The sequence below is a fragment of the Diadema setosum genome, chromosome 4 (genome assembly GCF_964275005.1).
Source record: "Diadema setosum chromosome 4, eeDiaSeto1, whole genome shotgun sequence".
In the NCBI taxonomy this organism is placed as follows: Eukaryota; Metazoa; Echinodermata; class Echinoidea; order Diadematoida; family Diadematidae; genus Diadema; species Diadema setosum.
The window spans coordinates 2,652,519-2,677,413 of record NC_092688.1 but is presented as its reverse complement, the minus strand read 5'-3'; the positions used below and the strand labels follow the sequence as shown (position 1 = coordinate 2,677,413).

Below are 24,895 nucleotides of genomic sequence, written 5' to 3'. Positions count from 1 at the left end.
ACAGCACGCTGATCGAATGCTCGGCGGTCGTATCATTGGTGCGTACATATGAGCGATCTATGTGTATGGGGTTGCGACTGTCTCCAAACCTATTTAACATGTTACCGGGCACAGTAAATCATGACGTCATTTTGATCAACAATGGGGCACAGCTATTTTCATGACTCCCCTTTTAACCAATCAGATGAGAGGATTCTATATACATGAGGTATATAATGAGTTCTTTTCACTTGCTCTTTCATGTGAAGATGGCATCAGGTAATAAGTGTAGGAATATGTTCTGGATATAATATTTGTCCTAAGCACTATACATTATGTACAAATTTACCATATTATTATCATATTTTAGTATAATGATGTTCCGCTCGCTTCAGAGTGTCCAGGCACTTCAGAACTTTTGATATCAAGGGAAGTGCAGGATCTCTCAACTTATTTCTGTGCCCAGTATGACAGCAGAAAACACAGGATGCACATGAGTGTGAAATCATTAGAATCAAAGGAAACTGTATAAGGTCAAAGTTCAAAGCACATTTGGTCAACTTCTTTCTGAGCACCCTTCCCACTGCTTTATGCTTGATAGCTACCACCTAGGCCAAAGGCAGTTTTTAGCAATCATTACAAGATCAGACAGTTTTATTTTGCTTTGGAGATTAAAATGGCATGTATACATCAATGTGTAATATGAGATTATTTTTATGCAGCCTCTTCTGTCATAGATGAGTAATATCATTTCTCATTTCGATTGCACAGAAGAAGAAGAAGAATATTGCAGGTAATTAAGTATTGAACAGTATACACTGTAATTGGGTGTTTTCTTCCTGTGGCCCGTGTGGCATTTTCTTTGATTATGAAAGCTCTAAGAAGAAACATTTAATTATTACTTTCATCTGCTCCTTGTAGCTTTGTCAATTTCCAATGTACTCCTGATTCCTACAAGTGACTATTCTAATCGCTCACTTTTCCCCACAACTTATTATTTTGATGTGACTATTCTAATCACTCACTTTTCCCCACAACTTATTATTTTGCTCTCCTTCCATATTACTTGTTTGGGGATCGATATAACATAGATTTTCTTTCTATCCATACCATACACGTATAAGCACTGCCCTTAGATGAAGTTCCCTAGATGTATTATTCTCATCCCTTATATAAAGCAATTGTGGGAATCTTTGTGTGATAAATTTTGTGTGTACAATGTTTGTGTGTCAGTGTGTGTGTGCTGGGCCTATTTTGATGAACTACAGTTTGTACACTTGATATGAAAGTATATATTTCATTCCTGTTTTGTTACAAGCCCAAAATTTTGGTAAACTTGCCATTTCTTTTTTGTAAATGTGTGTGTGTGTGTGTGTGTGTGTGTGTGTTTGTGTGTGTGTTTGTTTTGGCTCAACTTTTGCAGAGCACAATATTTGTGAAAATTGTTGCCACATGGATTCATCGGCATTTGCAGTTTCTAAGCAAAAATGCTGAAATAGCAACTGAGTCCAAGCCCTTATATGATGTTTAATAAACTCCCCTCCCCCTTCTCCTTCTCACCTACATTTGTATGATATGCATAATATTATCTCTCCCTTCCTCTTTATTTTTTTTTTCTTTTGACCAAGATGGCGAGTACACAGTGGAGGAGGCAGTGGATGCCATGGGTTTTGGTATGTTCCAGATCATGATTTCTGGCATCGTTGGTTTCAATTGGGTAGGTCAATGTGAATGTTATTAACCTGTTGAAAGAGCATGTTTCATGTGTTTTGTTGTTTGGGTTGTTATTGTTGTTTGTTCTTTTTGCTTGTCACTTTATTTAGAAAGAGTCTTTATCATGGATGGCATTGCTTTAATACTTATTAAGTCATATAAGTTTATAGTTCTAGAATATTGGTAGATGTTCTAGATGTGACATTTATTTGTCATCTCACAAAAATTTGGATTGAATATTTCCTGCATCAGAAGCAGGTGATAAAATTTTGGTTATTATTGCAGCATGACTATAAAAATCATTCATTTCTTTGTGTTAACCATGGGGTGTTTGAAAAGCTTATTAAAATATTGAAATTTCTTCTCTTTTTATTTTACACCACTCATGTGACCATGTATGATAATAGGCACATGTTTCAACATAATACCATTCATAGTGAAGTTCTTTCAATTTTTACCAGTTTGACAGCTATCATGTGATATTATCAAATTTGTCAATAATCACTTTAACTTTAAAGGACAAGTTCACTTTCATAAACATAAGGATTGAGAGAATGTAGCAATATTAGTAGAACACATCACTGAAAGTTTGAGGAAAATCGGACAATTCGTTCAAAAGTTATAAATTTTTGAAGTTTTTGTGCAGTAATCGCTGGATGAGAAGACTACTGCAGTGTGTGAATAACTTAGATGTCACATGCGTACAACAATACAAGGAAAATATAAAGAGAATTTCACAAAATTTCATCTTTTGAAAAAAGTACACATTCCCCCGACTCGTTACCGACAAATGTTATGGATAATATTATTCCCCCTGCCTTTAGAAAGAGGCAAGTCAAGTGCTCTTTTATTATGCGAAAAAAAAAAAGAAAGAAAATATGTTGAATTTTCTTCACATTTTCTTTATACTGTTGTACACATATGACTCACAAGCTGTAGTAGTCTCCTCATCCAGCGGTTCCAACACAAAAATTTTAAAAATTCATAACTTTTGCATCGATTGTCCAATTTTCCTCAAACTTTCACTGATATGTTCTACTAATATTGTTGCATTCTCTCAATCCTCATGTTTATGAAGGTGAACTTGTCCTTTAAGCTTTGACTATGCCTCTGTTTGCTTCTGTACTGTTGGAAATTGTTACCTTTCTGTTTGTATGGAAAAGTGCTCACTGAGTTTCTTTTTCTCATTTAGATATCAATACCAAATCCTGCTCTATTCAGTTAGATCCATCCAAGCATGCGGTTAAGGCTTGATTAGACATTTTGCTAGATAATAAAATTTTAGTGAATATTAATCTGCACATTCACCACATTTTTGTGTTAATTCCACCAAGACAGTTGTGTCTTCTTGGAATAAAGTAAAAAAAAATTCATCTGCTACCATGTTCACCTCACACAGTGATTTCATCTTCTGAAACATGATCAACAAACAAGTTCAGCAAGCATCAGCAAGCATTGCTACATGTATAGGGTACTCAGGAATACAAGGAAACAGAATGTACTATGAAATTCAAGTTTCAAGGGATGTTGAGCTGTTTAAGCTTGGTGTACAAGACCATGGACTGCCAATCATGATGTCCCCACAATGTACTGAGTATTATGCCGAATATTTCACAAGGTTTTTATTTTCCTGAATTTTGGGGGTCAGGTGCTATTTGCAAAATTAAACACACACAAAAATGATGACTTTGATCCCGATATGAATGTGATGCATTGTATACATATCTGTGTTAAGTACAGTACTCCATGATCACAAATTTAACTGCTAGCGAAATCGTCAGGAAGTATTGATATGCCAAAATTTAGACTTGCTAGATATATGGCTTATACAGTAGTTTTTACCCCTGGCAGCAGTAGGTGTTCCCCTTGGCAAGGCACTTTATCTTCATTGCTGTGTCTTTTCAGAGGGAACCTGTCAGTTCTTGTAGTGTGCTTACAAGAATTCATTGCATCCTTATTGTCCATATTATACACGAGGTTCCATGACATCAAATGATGCATTGCTTGAGGGGCAAAAACAAATCATGTGTATTAAGCACAAAGCTCTGGTGCGTGGTGCACTTACCGCACACCAGCCTGCCTATCATGGGACGTGTGATCTAATACTTATGCACTTGCCCATGCGTATGGCCCCCCATATGCAGTTTTTGCCACTCAGCATGGCTTGACGATGTCTTTGGAACCTCGTCTATACCGATAGAATAAATCATGAGTCAGTTCAGATCAGGTGAATCTCAAGTAACTCTGGTTCTTCCTTGCAGATGGCGGATGCCTTTGAGATCATGCTGGTCAGTGTCCTGTCTGACAAACTGATGTGTGAGTGGCATCTGGGCCCCTGGGAGCAAGCCCTCATCACCACCTTCGTCTTCAGCGGCTACTTCCTTGGGGCCCCAGTCTGGGGCCTGATTGGTGACAAGTATGGACGGAGATGGGTGGGTAGTAACAGTCAGACCACAACGTCCTGAAAAGCCTTCGCATTTATCGTACGCGTATGCATGGACCTCGCGGACATGAATACGTAATGAGCTGGGAGACCACATTTTTAGAGTCTCTGTAAATCTAAACGACATTATCAATCTTCATGATTTATACATTGATGAAAAGCTGAAGAGTTGTACTTTGATGAAATTCGACCACTTAAAAGGTTATGACATATAAAATATACTGAACAAGGAAATTATAAAACACAAAATTTGCATATTTTTCATTTTTCTTAAGGGGTACACTAGACCAACGAAATTAAGGTGGACCAAAATGGAAGAGGTATAAAATGAAAGAGGAAATATCATTCTATGAAAACATAATGATTTTATGTGGACTGATCCTAGGAACGGGTCAGGTTGGCGAATAAATCATTGCGTTGTACAGTTGATTTTTGACGAGATTTCAGTTTGCCGCGAATACGCGTTTCTGATTGGTTAATTCCCTCTGAGTGGAGAGTTGAACGAACCTCGCGGAATGACAGTAAACGTGTACTCTACATAACAGTAATACACTGTGTGTAGATGAAAGTGTAGGACCCTATGGTGTGTGTGTGTGCGCGCGCACAATGTATGTATACGCGCTCAGGTTCAGGCAACTGCAGCTGCGACAAGATCTCCACTTAAACAACAAGAACAACAATCCACTCTGATCGACAGCTCAACTTTGGCTTGAACTTTGTTTGCACAACTAGATAGAGTAGCGATACAAATCAATAATAAAAGATCTAGCACTAAGTTTGCGCATATGAGTTCTTTGGGGTTCTCTATTTGGTATTAGAATAATTATTCCTTATTAATCCACTGTATACATCGCTGAGTAATTTATCTAATGATACCTTAGGAGCGCATGATCATTCATGTATCTCAAATTGCCACACTATGATTTTTACTCGACGAGACTTTCAATTTTCGTTGGTTTCTAAGCGAGGGACCAATTCAGTTCTTACTGTGCTATCATAACAAGTATATCTAAAACGTTGACCATCATTCATGTGTTGATTAAACCTATGAACGGGTCGGGTTGGCAATAAATAGAAAGCCTTGTTCTAATTTGTCTCAGGGTCGTTTGGAAAATATCGATATAATGCAGAGATATGAATAATGGTATCATAAGCTCATTTTGTATAATGTAAGCATCAAAAGGTGTGATTTATTTCAAATATTCACAAACCATGTCAATTAGTCAAGGATAGTAGATCTTCATGTCGTCAATAAGTGAATCTCGTAGACCATGCACTTTGTCTCTGAATTATCTCGCAAAATCTCGGGCGCTGAGAAGGACATGCGCAAAAACCTGCGCGTACGATAAATTTTTGATTTGAGCTCATTAACAGCAGCGTTGCGGTCTGACTGGTAAAGTAGTCTGCTAGTATGTTGCCTAAAGGGGATGGCTAGTACCTGATCAGTGGGAATCAGTGGGAATGTTTCGAGGTTAGCATGCCTGTACAGTGACGGGGCGATCGTTAACGGGCTGTCATCGATCGCCCCGACACTGTACAGGCATGCTAACCTGGAAACATTAAATTGCACATTACTTGAATATGAGACCATTATGAAGCAAATCATTTTCACACAACAATAGACATAGAATGTACTCTTAAATGAATCCACAAGGATTGGAACAATCATCCCCCAGCATTCCCACTGATTCCCACTGATCAGGTACTAGCCATCCCTTAAGAACAGGAACAGCATCATCAAATTGCCTTTGTATTTTCAAATGATGGTCATATCAAATACTGTATTTTGCATACTTTTCTTGACCCAGCCTGTATTTGAAGTCTATAAAGTAGATGTATTTAAAAAAAAAAGGGGGGGGGGGTTGTTGTGAAATACAACAGAAAAGAAATGAGTGTAGATTTCTCTATTAGTTCTTGTAAGTGGTGGATTAACCCATTTCTATAAAAATTGATGAATATTTGAAGAGAAGTGTAATTCAGTAATTGTTACATAATTAAGAGAATGATCATTTGCTCTATTGTGAGTATATGATTGTGTAATTGTGTATTAAAAATTGTATTTTATGTATATATGTATGTATGTATGCATGTACGATATCCCTCTTTGTATAAATGCCGACAGAAAGAATTTTGTATATTGGACAATAAAATGAAATCTGAATCTGAATGTGAATCGTTACAATCAGTGGAGAGTGTGGGACAGAGAGAGAGAAAGAATGTGTGTGTGTGTGTGGGTGTGTAAGGGTGGGATTTCACGGAGCACGCGAACGATTTGCGAATGACGCGAATGGCAAAATCCAGCATTCGCATATTAGTCTGCAAAAGATCGCCAAACAAACGTGAGGGTTCGGAAGCGTCGTCAATTGTTCGCGAATGTCGTTTTTACTTCGGCGAGAATTTCAAAAAAGTTTGAAATTTTTTGCGAACCTTTTCCGCACACTTAGTCGGGATTTGCTCGTGAATTGTTCTCGAAAGTGTCTTTAAAGCTTCGTCATAGGCGCAAGACCTTCGCAAGACACGCGCGATATTCGCAAAATGTTCGTGAAACCCCAAACAGACTCCGAAACTTTGTAGAATATCTCGCGTATGTCACGCGAAATCTGCGAAGTTTTTCCGATCATTTTACGACGTAATCGCAAACTGTTCGCGTACCTTTTGAGACATTCTCGCGAACGTTTACCGCACTTTGGGGGATGTATGACTTATACGTTATCTACAGATAAAAATCGTAGAATACATCTAAACATCAAAGAATTATTAACAACTATAGTAATAAAAGAAATTAAAAACTAGCAAAGAGAAAGAAAACTTTAATGTTTGATATAATATACAAAAAAAATCGCAGAATACACTAAAAATTAATCTCAAGTATGTAAAATTTCATTTGAACTATAGAGATTATGTGTGGGAGGAACTGCTAAAAAATCAAATGCTTTACTAGTGGAGAAAAAGAAAGGAGAAACAGAACAAAGAAAAAAATTCAACTGAAGATAGCTTCCACCTCTCCTTGGGTACATTTTCTCCCATGATTATTGAAAATTTTTCGTTGTTCGCATTTCCGTCGCGTGTTCTTCGTGTACGTAACATGCTGTACTTTAGCAATGATACACACGACATTCGCACATACGTCGTGGAAACTTAGCACAAATTTCGCAAGAATAGTTTTCGGCTTCATTGTCGGAAAACATTCGGAGAAAAACTTTTCCGAATGTTGGATTTTGTCATTCGCGTCCTTCGCAAATCGTTCGCGTGCTCCGTGAAATCCCACCCTAAGTAAGAGAGAGAGAGAGAGAGTGATGGTGCAAGCACAGCTGCCAAGTCTCCCTGATTCTGCAGGAGTCTCCCTGAAAATGTCAAAATCTGTGCATGTCAGAGAGAATATTATAATCTTCCTGATTTGGGAATTATTTTCGCCCATTGAAATGCATGTAACACACAGATATCTCCCTGATTGCTGTGTGGAATCTCCCTGATTTGGATGTGAGAATGTTGGCAGACCTGTGCAAGAGATCGAGAGGAAGAGAGAAAGCGAGGAAAAAACTGATAGCTGATTTCCCAATTAGTGCTTGTAACTGGTAGAGCAACCCATTCTTACAAACTCTTGTGTATTCTTGCAGACATTGGGGTTGTCATCCTTCTACATCTTTCTCTATGGCTTCCTGAGCGCCTTCTCCCCAACCTTTGCCTGGGTTCTCATCCTTCGGGGACTTGTTGGCGTCTCACTCGGAGGATCATCGCAGTCGTGAGTTGAACAGGAACTGTCCTGTCATTTCAAAACTTGTGCTGGTGTTAGAATATGTAGATGCACAAAATAATGGATACTAGCAGTAAACATTTCGTGTTTATGTGCTTCTGGGAGATTCTTTTTTTTTTTTCTGTGAAGGATTTACACTCACTGATTTTAACATATCAACAGTTTTCAGAGTATGCATATATTCCTGATAGCATCTAAAAGCAGTTTCATTTTTTTCTTTTTTTTAAGGTTTGTTTGTTTTTTTTTTTTTTTTTGGGGGGGGGAGGGGGAGGTGGAGGGGTGGCATGCAGGTGCATTTAATTATAGTGGAGTGCCAAAATAAACTCAATTCTAGTAAGATTTTGTCAGACAGTGCCACATCGGCTACCTCACCAAGCCTCAGCATTAGCTTCATCTTGTAGGCAACCTTTGGAAATACACTAGCTGGTCTGTGGAAGCTCTGAGGTCTGAGGTGGTTTTTCTTTTAAACTTAGTTGAAAGGGCTTTTCCAAAAGTTAGAAAAAGAGTCAATTTTACGCAGAGGTGCATTGTATTCTTCTCTAAGCTGACCAGCCATTAATTTACTACATGTAGTTCATAATCAAACTTGATACCGGGTAATTGTACTTTATGATTACACATTTATGACATGTTCAAATTTTATGCATACCTGTATACAGGGCTGCACACTAACCCATTTTTTCTGCCCCATTTTACCATTTTTTACCGGTCCGAACAGAAAACTTACCGGTCAACAACGGCAACCTAAAAAAAACACATTAAATTACTTGCAAACTTATTTTCTTGTTTGTATGGACGTACCCCCCCCCCATGTGTACATTTTACTGATTAATGTCTTTTTAAACTTGAATTATTTATTGCACAAGAAATTAACAAAATGAGAAAAAAAAATAGAATGTTTGTTCGTGAATTACAGTGTAAAATGATAATGAAAAAAAAAATCAGATTGTATCACGTGTTTGTGACTTTTTCTAAACATCGGCGCACGAACTTGCTGCATAACCGTGATTTAATGAATTATTTTAGCTGTGATATTTTCTGATGCACGAGCTACAAGGGGTTCTTTATTTTTCTTTCGACACTCTCTTCGCATTTGTGCATGCGTTCTGAAAGGTACACGACATGCAGGGCCGAATTCGCAATCCTCTTTGCGCCCATTTCTACCTCAAATATCAGCGGGATTGTGACGATTTCATGAATTACTTCGGCTGTAACATTTTATGATGCACGCGCCAAAAGGGGTGAAAATGTGTCCTTTATTTTTTTGCCGATATAAACTCTTCGAATTTCGTAAGTGCGTTCTTAAAAGATGTACCACACGGCCGAATTCATGATACTTTTTGCGCCTATTTTTACCTCAAATATCAGCGGGATTGTGACGATTTCATGAATTACTTCGGCTGTAATCTTTTATGATTCATGCGCCAAAAGGGGTTGAAAATGTGTCCTTTATTTTTTCCCGATAAACTCTTCGAATTTCGTAAGTGCGTTCTTAAAAGATGTTCCACACCGCCGAATTCATGATACTTTTTGCGCATATATTTCTACCTCAAATATCAGCGGGATTGTGACGATTTCATGAATTACTTCGGCTGTAATCTTTTATGATTCACGCGCCAAAAGGGGTTGAAAATGTGTCCTTTTATTTTTTCCCGATAAACTCTTCGAATTTCGTAAGTGCGTTCTTAAAAGATGTTCCACACCGCCGAATTCATGATACTTTTTGCGCCTATATTTCTACCTCAAATATCAGCGGGATTGTGACGATTTCATGAATTACTTCGGCTGTAATCTTTTATGATTCACGCGCCAAAAGGGGTTGAAAATGTGTCCTTTTATTTTTTCCCGATAAACTCTTCGAATTTCGTAAGTGCGTTCTTAAAAGATGTTCCACACCGCCGAATTCATGATACTTTTTGCGCCTATTTCTACCTCAAACAAATTATCAGCGGAATTGTGGCAATTTCATGAATTACTTCGGGTGTAACTTTTTGTGATCTCATGCACGCACCAGCTAAAATGGTTAAAAATGCGTTCTTTATTTTTCTCCCCACAATCTCTTCGCATTCCGTACATAAAGATATACGACACGGCCGAATTCACGATCCTTTTTGCGCCTATTTCTACCTCAAATATCAGCGGGATTGCGATGATTTCATGAATAACTTCGGCTGTATTCTTTCATGATGAACGCGCCAAAAGGGGTTGAAAATGTGTCCTTTATTTTTTCCCGATAAACTCTTCGAATTTCGTAAGTGCGTTCTTAAAAGATGTATGTGTACCACACAGCCGAATTCATGATACTTTTTGCGCCTATTTCTACCTCAAATATCAGCGGGATTGTGACGATTTCATGAATTATTTCGGCTGTAATCTTTTATGATTCACGCGCCAAAAGGGGTTGAAAATGTGTCCTTTTATCTTCTCCCGATAAACTCTTCGAATTCGTAAGTGCGTTCTTAAAAGATGTTCCACACCGCCGAATTCATGATACTTTTTGCTCCTATTTCTACCTCAAATATCAGCGGAATTGTGACGATTTCATGAATTACTTCGGGTGTAATCTTTTGTGATCCACGCACCAGCTAGAATGGTTGAAAATGCGTTCTTTATTTTTCTCCCCATAATCTCTTCGCGTTTCGTATACATAAAGGTATACGACACGGCCGAATTCACGATCCTTTTTGCGTCTATTTCTACCTCAGATATCAGCGGGATTGCGATGATTTCATGAATTACTTCGGCTGTAATCTTTTATGATGAACGCGCCAATATGGGTTGAAAATGTGTCCTTTATTTTTTTCTCTTCGCATTTCGTAAATGCGTTCTTAAAAGATATACGCCACGACCAAAAATCATAATTCTTTTTGCGCCTATTTTCTCCTCAAACTTCAACGGGATTGCGATGATTTTATGAATTATTATTCGGCTATAATCTTTATGATGCACGCGCCAAAACGGGTTGAAAATGTGTCCTGTATTTTTCTCCCAATAATCTCTTCACATATCGTATACATGCGTTCTTAAAAGGTAGGCCTATACGACACGGCCGAATTCACGGTCCTTTTAGCGCCTATTTCTACATCAAATATCAGCGGGATTGCGATATTTTATTAATTATTTCGGCTGTAATCTTTTGTGATACACGCGACAGAAGGGTTGAAAATAAGTTCTTTATTTTTCTCCCGATAATCTCTTCACATTTGTGAATGCGTTTTCAAAATTATACACTGCACGCAGGGCCGAATTCGAGACTCTTTTGCGCCTATTATTGTTTACTCAAATTTCAACGGGATTGCGATAATTTCATGAATTACTCTTTGGCTGTAATCTATATGATGCAAGCGCCAAAAGGGGTTGAAAATGTGTACATTATTTTTATCCCGCTAATCTCCTACCATTTAGTACATGCGTTGTTAAAAGGTATACGACACGGCCGAATTCACGATCCTTTTTGCGTCTATTTCTACCTCAAATATCAGCGGGATTGTGGCGAATTCATGAATTACTTCGGATGTAATCTTTTGTAATGCACGCACCAGAAGGGTAAAAATGTGTCCTTTATTTTTCTCCCGATAATCTCGTTGCATTTGTGCATGCGTTTTTGATAACCGACACGGCATGCAGGACTGGATTCAAGATCTTTTTTGCGCCTATTTATTTCCTCAAATTTCAACGGGTTTGCGTTGATTTCATGAATTGTCATTCGGCTGTAATCTTTTATGATGCACGCACCAAATTAATATGTCCTTATATTTTTTTCTCCTCTATAATCTCTTCGCATTTCGTACTTGTATGAGCTTTTGAAAGGTGTACGACGCGGCCGAATTCATGATCCTTTTTGGGACGATTTCTACCTAAAATATGTAAGCGGGACTGCGATGATTTCATGATTTTTTTTTTCTCCCTTGTATTATCTCTTTACATTTTTTAAGGGCCGATTTCGTGATCCTTTTCGCGCTTATCTTCATTATGAGACCACTCTGAACGAATGAAAATATTCATTTACTGTATCGCTGAATACAGTATAGAATATGTTTTTACTTTTTCTAAAAATCGGCACAAGTAAAATAGTTCTAACATGTCAACTGCCACGCAGCTGCGAAGCCGGGATCGGATCGATCTTGCGTTAAAAAAAAAAAAAAAAAAAAAAAAATCATGAGTAAAATGACCCAGAAATGCGTGCGCTTCTATCAATGCTTCTTGTCTGGCATGACCGCCGATCGCAAGCAAACGAACAAACAAAACGGGATCGGGGAAACAATCCATGCATTTCAACAGTTACATTGTACCGTACATCCTTTGCATGTATTGCATAGCATGGCAGTGCGTGAGCAGCGCCAATGCGCAAGCGAGCGCGAATAACTGGTCGACTGCTAGTGCTCAAAACTAATATACAATTGTATGTTTACTATACAAATTGCACCAGTAGACATATTCGAAAACTTGCGTAAAACGTGTTGAACAATGCGATATCTTGCATTCTGTTTCTCCCTGATCGGGGCTGATCTTTTTCTTTCTACTGACCCCGCCAATGCTTTTTTTCTTTTTACTGGTCATGTCGGACCGGTAACTTGTGGATTTCCTGAAAAGTTACCGGTCCGACAGTGACTTTTGCCGGTCTTGACCGTCGGACCGGCGCCAGTGTGCAGCCCTGCTGTATATCTAGGATTGTTCCTGATAACCAGAGAGCATGTCACAGACTTGACTGACATAGCAACAAGTGCATCCGTACTGGATTTTAAGAATGGATGTACAATGAGTGTGTACAAATAAAATGAAATGGTTTGTTACTTGGTCCATATGGGAAAAATATCCAGAGATATAGTGTATTGGTCACATGTCTACACTGACGTAAAGGCCTTACATTGTACATATCATCTTCTGAGTGTCTGTACTGAAATACGTGTACCATAAAGTAAAAAATGTGTGCTCACACACGGCTGTTGATGTGTGTTTTTGATGTGGTCATTTCTTCATTCATTCAGGGCTGTCATCTATGCAGAGTTTCTACCGGCCAAAAGACGGGGTCTGTGCCTTGTTTTCCTGGAAGTATGTATAAAATCCTGTGCTGCATTGTGTTGTGGAAACTACTCAGCAAAATATTAGATTATTTTACGTTTTTATCTCTATTTTAGTTATTCATTATTTTTTTATATTTCACATTTTGTTATTCAAGAGAACAAAGTGTTACACATAAACGTCAGGTCTACCCCCCCCCCCCCCAAAAAAAAAAGAAAAAAAAAGAATAAATATAAAATAAAAAAAAAATTGTAAAATGATAGGGTTGCACACTAACCCATTTTTTCTCTAATGGTCTGGCCTGTCTGTCAAACCAGTAGGTATCCAGTTTTTCCATTCTTTACTGGTCCATTCCTGAAAAAGTTACTGGTCCGACAGTGATCTGTGCAACCACTTTGGTGTGGACAGCAGTCTGTGGAACAAATTGTTGCAGTAAATCATGCTTTGAAATATATTTCCCTGTCATGTAATTTTAGTTGTAGATGAAGTGAAGGTTCATAGGAAACTAGACAAAACTACAGAAGGATTTAAAACAGTAGAAATCATTTTATGCAGTTCAAGGCATCAAATTGGCTTGCTACATCTCATCATTTGGCAGTACATTTGTAGATGTTCACTCATGCTGTTCTCTTGCAATATGTCATCCAACAAATCTGGTTGTAACAAAATGTAACATTATATCTTACTACCTGTAGTCCATCAATACCGGCTGTGGCTGAATGTTTGCTTAAAAGGAATTGCACATTTATTAAATGCAAGAACTTTGGCATTTATGTTACCTGCTTATAAAGGAATTCCATAATTTCATCTAATATGTTTGTATCATCTTTTTAATATTTTATGTATTGTTTTATTGATGATGTAGGTTTTCTGGGTTCTTGGAGCTTGTCTAGAGGTTTTCTTAGCACTGGTTATCATGCCAACGCTGGGATGGCGCTATCTCCTAGCCTTCTCGTCAGTCCCTCTCCTTATTTTCCTCTTGATGATGAAGGTAGGTCAACAAAATTTTATGAGCTGGTTAATAATATATGCTGAGTGCTCAGCCTCAGATCAGAGTATTTTCAGCTTGTAGTACATGAGAAAAAAAAAATGTGCCACCAGTTAGGGTCTGTTTTAAGTATTTGGTGCAAAAGAACACCACTATCATATATTTATCAGAGTATTGAATGCCTATAAGGAACCACTGTAACATGATGATACATTTAGTGATACAGCTAAGTTCCTGCAGAGATGCTGTCATGACAACAACAACCAAGTTTTACACAGCTTTTCACTTTTAAGCTAAATGTTGTATCATTATGAGGCATGGAGAAATATACTCTCTAGCCTGTAGAAAATGTATTCATTTATTCATATTGTGCAAACAGCATATACATGTACAGTGCACTCTTGTAATAACGGAACTCCTGCTGCAATGAAGTAATAATTCAGGTCCCCCAAATCATTATCTATATATCTTTATATTCTTTATTGTTCTGCTACAACAAAAGTTTGATATAAGACAAGTAAACTGCTGGTTCTTCATTTTAACAGTAATCACCCGTTATATGCAGATCTTCAGAATTCTGTATGCGATTCACCTGTACATGTAAACTTACTGTTCCTTTCCACTGAAAATATGATTTGTGCAGTGTGTTTTTGTAAACATACAATAAGAGCACTCTAAACTTTCCACATGTGCCTTGTCTGCACTGAAAAGAAGTTTACTGATGGTACTATGCTTTATGGGATGATCATGTTTTTTTTTTTGTTGTTTTTGTTGTTTTTTGTTTTTTTTTGGAGGTTATTTCTTTGTCTAAACCTGTGAATCGAGTGCCCTTGAAGCAGTAGGATGTGATAGTCATGACCTTGTTTTCTGTCACACAGTTCCTACCAGAGAGCACACTGTACCAGCAAGTATCAGGTGACATGTCGGGCGCCATGGAAACCTTGAAAAGGATCTCAAGGATGAACTCCAGACCCCTCCCTCCTGGTCGGCTGAGGAGGAAAGTGGAGCTGGTATGTCAGCAGGCATCAATCAAAGTCTGAGTTTTTAGTTTCACCCAAAAAAAAAATAATAATAATAAAGTAAAGAAAAAAACAAAACAAAAACAAAGGGTATTCTTTTTACTCTAATTTCTTTACTTTCATGGGGGGGGGGGAGGGGGGAGGCAAGGTGGGGGGCTTGGGATGAATCACTCTAGTGGCTTTCAAAGACTGAAAATTTTACACTCGGCATCTTGATATTTTTCTTGTGTGTATTGTCTATGTAGACCTATATTTGAATAAATTAAAACTTGATCATAAGAACACTGATTGATATATGCCTGCCCAATGTCATGTCTTCACCAATGTCAGCTCTTACAATCATTTTCTTAAGTGTTTAAAATATGAAGAAGTGAAATATTGGTTTGATTTTTTTTTTTTAAGGAAAAAAATGCAATACCATAATTAATAAGCAAGGAAGAAGCCTCAGTATTTGGTATGCTGATAGATGTTCTCCTAGAGAGAAAATGTTTGAGCTTGTCTTTGAAAGTTTATAGCATTGTTCAGGAAAGGTTTAATTTGAGTATGGGGTCTCATGGTCGAATAAATGGTACACGGAACTATGCAAGTCACTGAAGACCATGTACTTGAGTACTTGAAACTAGTGTTTGAAAATGTGTTACAAGGCATACTTGTATATTACAAAGTATTGATTTTCATTCGTGAGGAATAATGCTACCTACATTTGAATACCAGAAGTTTGGTGGGTATCTCTTTCTTGCATATGGTAATGACGATTAACATGCAAATTTGCAATAATATGGAGGTTATTCAAATTGATGGAATTCTTCCTGTGAGTTGTTTTTATTGCAACTGATTGTTAAAGTGCCCTATATGGATGTAAATAAGCACTGGATTGATCAGGGTTTTTAAAAATAGTAGTAGCCATGACAAAAGAAATCATGGGCAAATAAACTTGAGCAGGATTTGAATCTACGACCTCATAATCACCTAATCAAGTAATCAGTTGCAATGTAGAGGTTGGTTCCCAACAAGTAACACTTTAAAATGGAGAATCATATCGTATGATAGTCATGGAAATTATTAGGGTTTGTTAATTGTTCTCTTACAACATAAAATGATGCGTTCCACGTACCTTCCTACGTATCTATGAGTGATGCTCATATTGTATTGATCAAGATGACCGTCTGAAGTGCTTTTGATGGTGTCTTTCAGAAACCCAAGGGCGCCGTTCGCGAATTATTCAGGACCAAGGAGCTTGCCATCACGTCAATACTTCTTTTAATTCTATGGTATGTATATTGTGAACATGATTGTAGGTTCTGCATCACATAGAAATTTGTGTCATTGGAAAGTATCATTGATTGCAGCTACTGTAACAAGAGCAATATACAGATGCTTGTAGCTGATTGGTTATGATCTGGGTGTCCATGGTAGTTGAAGTGGAAATGTGTCTAGGTAACCAATGATAAAGGGCCCAACCAAGCTCTGCTAGTTACTTTTGCCTGTTTCTTGAGCTAGGGGTTTGATGTGCTTTTGAATTACATGCACAGTACAGCTATATCTATCAGTTTCAGTAAATTGTTTTGTAGTGGATACAATGCACTGCTGCTATTTGTTGTTCAATCATGCAAAATGACACCTGTAGTTAGCTTTTGTGTGCTCTCAAGAAGCCCAGACAGTGCAACTTGTAGAATCCTTATTTGGTTTGAACACAATTTTTTTTAATAAACATTTGTTTTGCTAAGCATGATGCACCACTGGTATTATTCCTCCTCCTCCTCCGCCTCCTTCTTCTTCTTCTTCTTCTCCTTCTTCTTTTTCTGCTTCTGTTTAGACAACTGTTGATAATTCATGAATCCAATCAGTACTAATCTTTGCTAGTGCTTTAGATTTTGCTGTATTGTTTGTATGGTGTTTAGTTTAGTGTTGTTCAAAGCTATTCCACATTTCTTGCAAGCTGTAGATCAGTGTAAGTCCCATGGCTTTGCTTAACTTTCTTAGTCCCACATGTGACTTTTTCTTCTTTTTTTTCTGTCTTCGAATGGTAACATGAAAGAATTACTAACCAGGTCTCAACTTTTGCAAATATCTATTTTTTTGTTTTCACATTTCAGGTTTTGTAATGCATTCCTGTACTATGGAATAGTGCTAATGTCAACAGAGATTTTCGCATCTGGAAATTCTTGTGCTGGTAAGTAGTTTTGGGGTTTTTTTTCAGAAATATTTGCATTTTCACTCAATCAGATATGTTTGTGCATTTGTGGACAGTATACATTGCCTTATTTCTGTTACAATTTCAAATAAGCAATGATTAGATTTGAGCCAGTGACAAGAAAAAAAGAAATTAACTTAGATATAAACCATATTTGGAGTTTGATGGGTTAGAACAAGGATGTGAACCTTCACATCCTTCAGGAGGATAAGCCAGTGATGTTGGTGTAATTACCAGTCTGTGCATGCTATCATCTGGATGCAAAATGTGCCCATATTTCTTCTATGATTGGTCATTGCAGCTGAACCTGAACCAGAGCTGGAGTGCCAAGCAGCTTGCAAATCTCTGGACTCCCACGGATACTTGAAGCTTCTGGAAAGTTCCTTCGCTGAATTTCCAGGTAAAGATGTTTATACATTCAGTGCTCTCCTTTCCCCTAAGATGATGATGATGATGATGATGATGATGATGATGATGATGATGATGATGATGATGATGATGATGATGGTGATGGTGATGGTGATGGTGATGGTGATGGTGACGGTGACGGTGACGGTGATGGTGATGGTGGTGGTGGTGGTGATGGTGATGGTGGTGATAATGGTGGTGATGATGATGGTGATGATTGATGGTGGTGGTGGTGGTGGTGGTTGTGGTGGTAATGGTGATGATGATGATGGTGATGTAGTGATGATGGTGGTGATGATGATGATGATGATGAGATAGACAAAGGGAGGGAGTAAATAAGATGTGAGAAAGGAATTAGAATTAGGCTCATTGTACATGTATGTCGTAGTGATGGTGTACGAGGTAGCCATATTGCGATATCTGGGTCATGATGCATTTGTAAGTTATACACCACGATAACGGCCATTATATCTTACAGAATAGGAAATTCACTTAGGATAATTGAAGGGTGTCTAAACTTTCAAAGAACATATGACCCAGAATACCTACATAATGTGTGGTTTATGCTGAACTTTGAACCAAGCTACTCTAATACCGAATGCCATCATTGGACAAAATCTAGAAAATGGTGGAACTGCTCACAAAAACACAGCTTTTACCTCTGTTGTGTGAGAGCTCATTTCTTTCTTTTTTCCCTTATCTTTTTTTTTAATTCTTCAGATGCACATCTTGAACAGATAGTGATGTATTAAACAGGACTTTGTGTCTTTCCGATGCAGGTATCTTCCTGACCCTGGTTGCTATTGAAGTGCTGGGTAGAAAGTGGACCATGGGAGTCGAAATGCTCATAGCGACGCTGTTTGTCTTTCTACTTCTCATTTGCTCAACTTCGTGAGTTTCTCATTTATCCTGTCAAACTGTTAGCAGCCACATGCCTAGACTGAAGTACAGCTGTGCTGCGCTCTATATATTTGACCCTCAAGTTCTGTGTTTAGATATGGAAGAATGTTTCCAAATGGTATTGCGTGGATGATGCATAGAGTTACGAAAGTTCAGATTTCATTGAAACTCTGCAGCAGTTGCTCATTTTTCAGGAAATCTGTCATCAGTACCAGAAAAAAAAAATGCAATACACACACCTATTAGTACTTTGCGTGGATTGTAAGAGAAATGTGCAAGTCACACTGACAATTATGATCTGCGTACATTGTACATTAGTAGAAATTGTGTGAACGAGGTACTTTTATAATCAAGGAATTGTTTAACCCACAAGGCACATCCGAGGGGGTTAGACTAGATTCCATAGTTACTGCATGCACACTACTGTATTCCTACTGACACACGAGAAAGATGTGTGGATTATCTGTTTTATAGAACAGAGGACAAAATTTTGCCTGATTTCCCCCCCCCCCCCCAAAAAAAAAAAATTGCATATCCGATAATTAATAACTCTTAGCAAATTTGCTGGATGCATTTCTTTTTGGCTTGTCATACTTGAAACCATGCATGTGGTAATAATTAATTGGATGCACAGTAAATTTACTCGATGCATGGCAAGCCACCTCTTGAGAATAAAGTGTGTGAACTCTTTTGCTACAAGTGCTCGAGAGCATATTTACAGTGTCTATCACCAGTGATAGCATTGATTATTTGATGTCGAATGAAATTAGACAGAAAAGAACTAGTGTACTGCTTTCCACTGATGAGATTGTAGGATTTTCAAAATATCTTTAAAGAGCTTCTCATAACTGACAAAATGTGTTCTTTATATGCGTGCATGTGTCTATATCTTGTTTGTTGAATATGTAAGATATTTACCATTTCTTTCTAAGCCTATTCATGCCATTTATGTTCTATCCTTTGTCCCAATGCAGCAACGTACAGCTGGCGATAATCTTTGTTGCGAGGGCTACTATTTCTGGAGCTTTTCAGGCCCTTTATGTGTATACTCCAGAGGTGAGATGTGGCAACAGTCTTTCCAGTATTTACCTTCATAAGCTAATATTGCATATTATACAGCCAATGTCTTTTTGTGTACATGTGCATGTTTCTACAATTGTAATGAGTATATCTATGTGTGGATATGTGTATGTGTTTATAGGTAAATATAGTCATATGTGTATATCTGTATGTGTGTATATGTAAGTATGTCTTGTTCCTTCTTTGTGTTCATGTGTGGGTATGTGTTAATTTGTGAATGCATAATGCTCATAATTGTCACAAGTGCACACATGAGTAAGCATTATACCACACTTAGAATGTTTCTTGCTGCTGAGTTGATTGACTACTCATCACATTATATTTGCTAAAAAATACCATTCTACTCTTTGCTGTCAACACAGTCAAATGCCATTGAACAGTTAGGATAGGGCACAATGGGCTCTCCTTCCATCTTTACAGTTTCCCCATTCACCTTGCCCTAAGAAATGGTCATTGTAAACATGCCTTGGTCTAGATCCCAGCTTCTTAACCAGTGGGCCGCAATGTCAACCAATAATGAAATAAATAAATTTTCATCTTTGATCTAACTCTGAGCCTCAGAATTTTTTTGAAGGAGCCAAAGTGGGTCTCGGGTTGAAAAAGATTGAGAAGTGCGGGTCAGGACCATTCCCCTTAATATCCAAAGTGATGTGTAAATCAAATAGTGAAAGGTCTTTATTCTTACATTGTTACAAGATTTTACATTCAGTAAAAGATGAGGAACTCTATTTGACAAGGCAAAGCCTCATGAATGGAGCTTCTCATGGTAAACCTCATGTGAAATCTTGACAATGGTACTGTAAAACACAATATTTTCGCGACATGAAATTTTCGCGAATGGGAGCCGATGGCCCTATTCACAGCATGAAATTTTCGAGAGTTGCCTCTAACTCTCATTGCATATAGTGTAGACAAGCTCTTTAGTGTGCATTTTAATTTTGCGAAACTCAGCTCTCGTGAAATTTGTGAAATCAAAATACATGTGAACATTCCTCATTGAATAGTACTCATGACCATTTACTGTTTGTCAATTGATGTATCCCTGTCATTTTTTTTTTTTCTCAGAGCATTTCATGTGGATTATATGTCAAATATTGGAAAATCAAAGCTGGGCATGGCAAAGAATGATAATCTGGATTTATGAACGTTACATTTTCAAGGAAATATTTAACATAAAAGGTTGATGAATGATGTCCTGATAGCTTTTCAGCTAAACAGCACTGATTTTGTCTCGTGAAAATTAGAAGTTGACACCTTATTCTGTTTGAAGAAAAAAAACATGTGGAGCTGCAGCTATGATGATGATGGAAAAAAAAATGAAGAAATAAAGTGAACATTATCTTCCATGTCATGAGTAGTTCAGTTGCAAATGTCAGCTTTTTATGTTGTCTTTGTCTAGGTCTTTCCTACACACGTGAGATCTATAGGAATGGGTTTATGTGTGGCAGCATCTCGAATGGGGGCCATTCTAACGCCGTTCATTGCACAGGTGAGTAAGGAAGGAGGTGGGATGGGAATTATAGTGAAAGTGCACAGAGTTTGGAGAATGGGTTTCACTTCTCATTATCAAACTGATTAGCTTGTAACAAATTTTTGTTTCACAGTTCTCATATGCAGCCCTCACCCCCCCCCCCCCCAAAAAAAAAAAAAGTAAAATGGGGGGGGGGGGGAGGGGTGGGAGGGGTAAGGAAAAAGAAACAAGTTTTTACATCCTTCAAGTTGATCTTTCCTCTATTAAGGCATCAAGAGATGAGGAGGAAGGGACTCGTCTCTCATTGTGCCATCCTAAGATATATTTCCCTGAGTACCTGCTATCAAGCTTTTCAATAAAACCTTTCCTATTGAATACTCTTTTGATATTGTTAATATTTTGATATATGTTTCATCAAGGGGAGTATCGGTTTTTAATACATAAGTGTATTCATGGTTTAGGTGTAAACTTGTCACTGAAATGAATTAAAATTAGGATTTAGATTGTTACTGGATCCAAAGTCTTTCCCTGGAATTTGCTTTGAGTAATTCTACAGATGATGCCCTTGTCCTCCAGTGTGAGGAAATCTCCATGGAAACGGATGTTTCATGAACCCTTTGTCCCTGTTTCCACAGGTGATGATTAAGCACTCAGTGATGATGACCATCTGTACATATGGAGTCTTCTGTCTTCTTGCCAGTGTAGTATCCGTCATTCTTCCAGTGGAGACTAAGGGTAGAATTCTACACTAGTGAGGATGACATGGGAAAGGGAGATATTTAAATCATTCCTAATTTGCTTCTCTGGATGCATAATACTTGGGCTGAAGTTTTTTGCAATCATTGTTTATGTGCCTAAACTACTGCCATCTTTCTTTCCTTTTTATCGAAGTGAAAACATCGTTCTCAATAATACCTACAGAATTGTAGATTTTTGCCCTACGATATACACAAATGCTTATAAATCGTGTGAAATAATGCTGAAACAACACAATTTCAATATGGCAACATATTGGCCAAGAAAGAAGTGAAAGAATATTGTACAGTGGTGGTACTGCAATTTCAAAGCTTACCCAATTGCAGTTGTTACATGATGTATCACATTCAGTTATATCAATTACACTATATCTGGCTGTGGTAGTATCAATCGTGCATTAGCTGCATGAAGTGCCATAGTAGTGCTAGGGCATGATCCGATCATCATGTACTAGTGACATTCTACATACCCTCTACTGAACAGGGAGGATGCTTCCGGAATGAAAGTCAGGTGCACCAGCTTTTATTATTCCAAACTTTTGATCTCAAAATGCAACAAAACAACTCATTATCCCAGCAAATCATGTCAGTCAGACAAGTTTCTTGGTATAGCTTTCCAATACATTTCAAGGGATCTAATGGATGGAGGGTGAATTTTGAGCCCTTCTGAGAACTATGTTTTAGCATTAAAGCAAGAGTAGGTGTATTTGTGTCAGTAGATTTCTTGTAAAAATATCTTCAATCTAACCTCTCTTATACATTGACTTGATATGTACTGACAGTCACATTGTGATCTATCATTATCATGGGGGAAAATTATTTATCATCATCATAGATTGATGTGAAAACAAGATGAAATATTTGTGCATCTTTGCTGTTTTGTAATTTCAGGACAGCTTAGAACTAGCATTATCTTCAATACCTTGATCTGCATTTTGCTTAGGAATAACTCTTGTGTGCAGAGACCAAACAATTCATGTATATTGTGAGTGGACAGATGAATAATCATGAACTTGGCATTAAAGATCAATCTTGAATTGTGTTAGTATATGCTTCATCCATTGCCATGATGATGGAATAAGTAACAAAACTTTCTTGCAGCCATCACACTTCACTGTGGTTCAGGAGCTGTTAGAATACAGTTTGGTGTGATGTATGCATGTTTGTGGTGCAATGAACATTGAGATATATATGTGTAATATACATCAATATGAAATATACTTCAATATTGTATTATGGGGTAAATGGCTGAGATGTATTTTTATTGATCGAATCTGCACATCAAATGCATTTTCTGTACAGAGGGGTATTATTTTGTAGGAGGTTTGTTTTGATTTCTCAGGCTTAAGGTGCATGATTATTCAAAAACTATCAGGATTCTTATCATTCCTTATTGCTGTGTTGTAATGGGAGATGTATTATTTTGAATTTCTTGTATACATGTGGGATTTAGGAAAATTTTATGGTAAAATTTTCCTGGTTTTGCCACCTCCCCCTCCCCCAATATAAAATATTCTGCCTTGAAATCTATGAATCCAAATATTGTGTTTCATACTTCTAGCAAGGTTTAGATTAATTGATGCTGATTATCAGTTTTCAGTTGTTTTGATTTATGTTTGGTAAATACATTAAGCAGTCATCCATCTCTTTGTCAAAATGTAAAGGAAGAAATCAAAACATAGACTCATCATTATCTACGCACAGTGCAAACAGGGTATACATGGTATTCAATGTGACAGGTATTATTTCTAGGACAACAGTCATGCACAACCAATGAGATGGGAGTCATGGAGTCATTACCATGGTAACAACAAGTATAGGAACTTTGGATCATTGCAAACCTGTATTATGTGACATGGACACCTTTTCAGAGGATGTATTCACTCTCAGCTATAATTTGAAGGGGTTTTTTTTGCAGTGTTTTTAAAAGAAACTAAACTGGTAATGTCAAGATGATGTCAGTCTGTACCAATGCAAATTTGTGCTTTTATTTATTTATTTATTTATTTTATTTTTTTTTGCTACTGGTACTGAAAATGATGTGTGCTCTCTTCATATACAGTGGACTCCCGTTATAACGAAGTCCTCGGGACCGGCAATTTTCTTTCGTTATATCGAAATTTCGTCATAAGCGAATGAATAAACAATAAAAATACATAGAAATGACAATGCTGCAGCCCTAGATTTTACTTCGTTGTAACCGGAATTTCGTTATAACCGTGTTCGTTATAACGGGAGTGCACTGTACTGGGTATTATTTCATGTACCTTTTTATGTGGTCATATTTTGTGTCTTTCACTGATTCTCTCTATATGTTGAAATATGAAATGTCAACATATACAAGGAAATATTCTTTGAAAATCATGCAACTCCAGAACAGTCATCATCAAATAAATTTTCTTTGAATAATGGAAAATTATGATCTTTATGTTTTTTTACTTGTTTTGTGTTTTGTGAGTGTGTCAGATTGCTGCTGATTGCGGCTGCTGAATAGACAAACAATGAAACAAAGGAAGGCAAATTTTGAATATATGTTTCAGGGAAAATTGCTAAAATATGCTAAAAATACTAGCATTTTTCATTCTTTTTTTTTTCTTGCCACTCTCCTCATGTACATGTATATCCTGGTATAGCTTCCAATTAAGGAGCTGTGATTGGGATTGGGATGTGTGTATACTATATCTATTAGTAGGTCTCGTGAGGTTCCAGAGATTGAGTCACCCACAGTCTCATTTGCTTTGATCTAATGGTAATTAGCCACTACTCAAGATATTTGATCTATGTGTTAACTTGATCTGCCTCACAGAGAGGAAGATAATGAATTAATGTCTCATTGCATATAACCATAATAACTAGCCACTCTCTATGGAAGACATCATGTCTTTATGATGGTTATTACTTTATCTCTACTTATATCCCTATACTTATAAACGATGGGCGGTAGAGAATGGGAAAGACACAGGGTTGTGAAAATAGAAATTGCTCAGATATTGCTGAAATAAACATCAAAATTACTGGTCTGTACATGTCTTTTATGGACACTAATCTGAAATATCTATTTAAAAAGAACTGTATTTGAAGAAGATACTATAGTTTCATTTGTTGGAAATAATCGGAGAAGTGATAAAACAGCTAGGCTATCTATGAGGGTACAATTTCAAACACTTTC

General features: G+C 37.3%; 1 protein-coding gene across 1 annotated transcript; it reads left to right on the top strand.

Moving 5' to 3' along the window:
• Positions 1–248: 248 nt before the first annotated feature.
• On the top strand, positions 249–24,129 carry LOC140227250 (synaptic vesicle 2-related protein-like). The gene is made up of 14 exons (XM_072307673.1): positions 249–258; positions 1,608–1,696; positions 3,954–4,124; positions 7,753–7,877; positions 12,878–12,941; positions 13,777–13,902; positions 14,778–14,909; positions 16,113–16,189; positions 17,015–17,091; positions 17,414–17,512; positions 18,300–18,411; positions 19,395–19,476; positions 20,900–20,989; positions 21,607–24,129. The coding sequence occupies exons 1-14, from the start codon at positions 249–251 to the stop codon at positions 21,721–21,723; spliced, it is 1,371 nt and encodes a 456-aa protein (XP_072163774.1). The 3' UTR covers positions 21,724–24,129.
• Positions 24,130–24,895: the final 766 nt, after the last annotated feature.

Coding starts and splice junctions, on each gene's coding strand:
- LOC140227250 (XM_072307673.1), top strand. Junction 17,513..18,299: donor TTCCTTCGCTGAATTTCCAG/GTAAAGATGTTT, acceptor TTTCCGATGCAG/GTATCTTCCTGACCCTGGTT. Junction 18,412..19,394: donor CTTCTCATTTGCTCAACTTC/GTGAGTTTCTCA, acceptor GTCCCAATGCAG/CAACGTACAGCTGGCGATAA.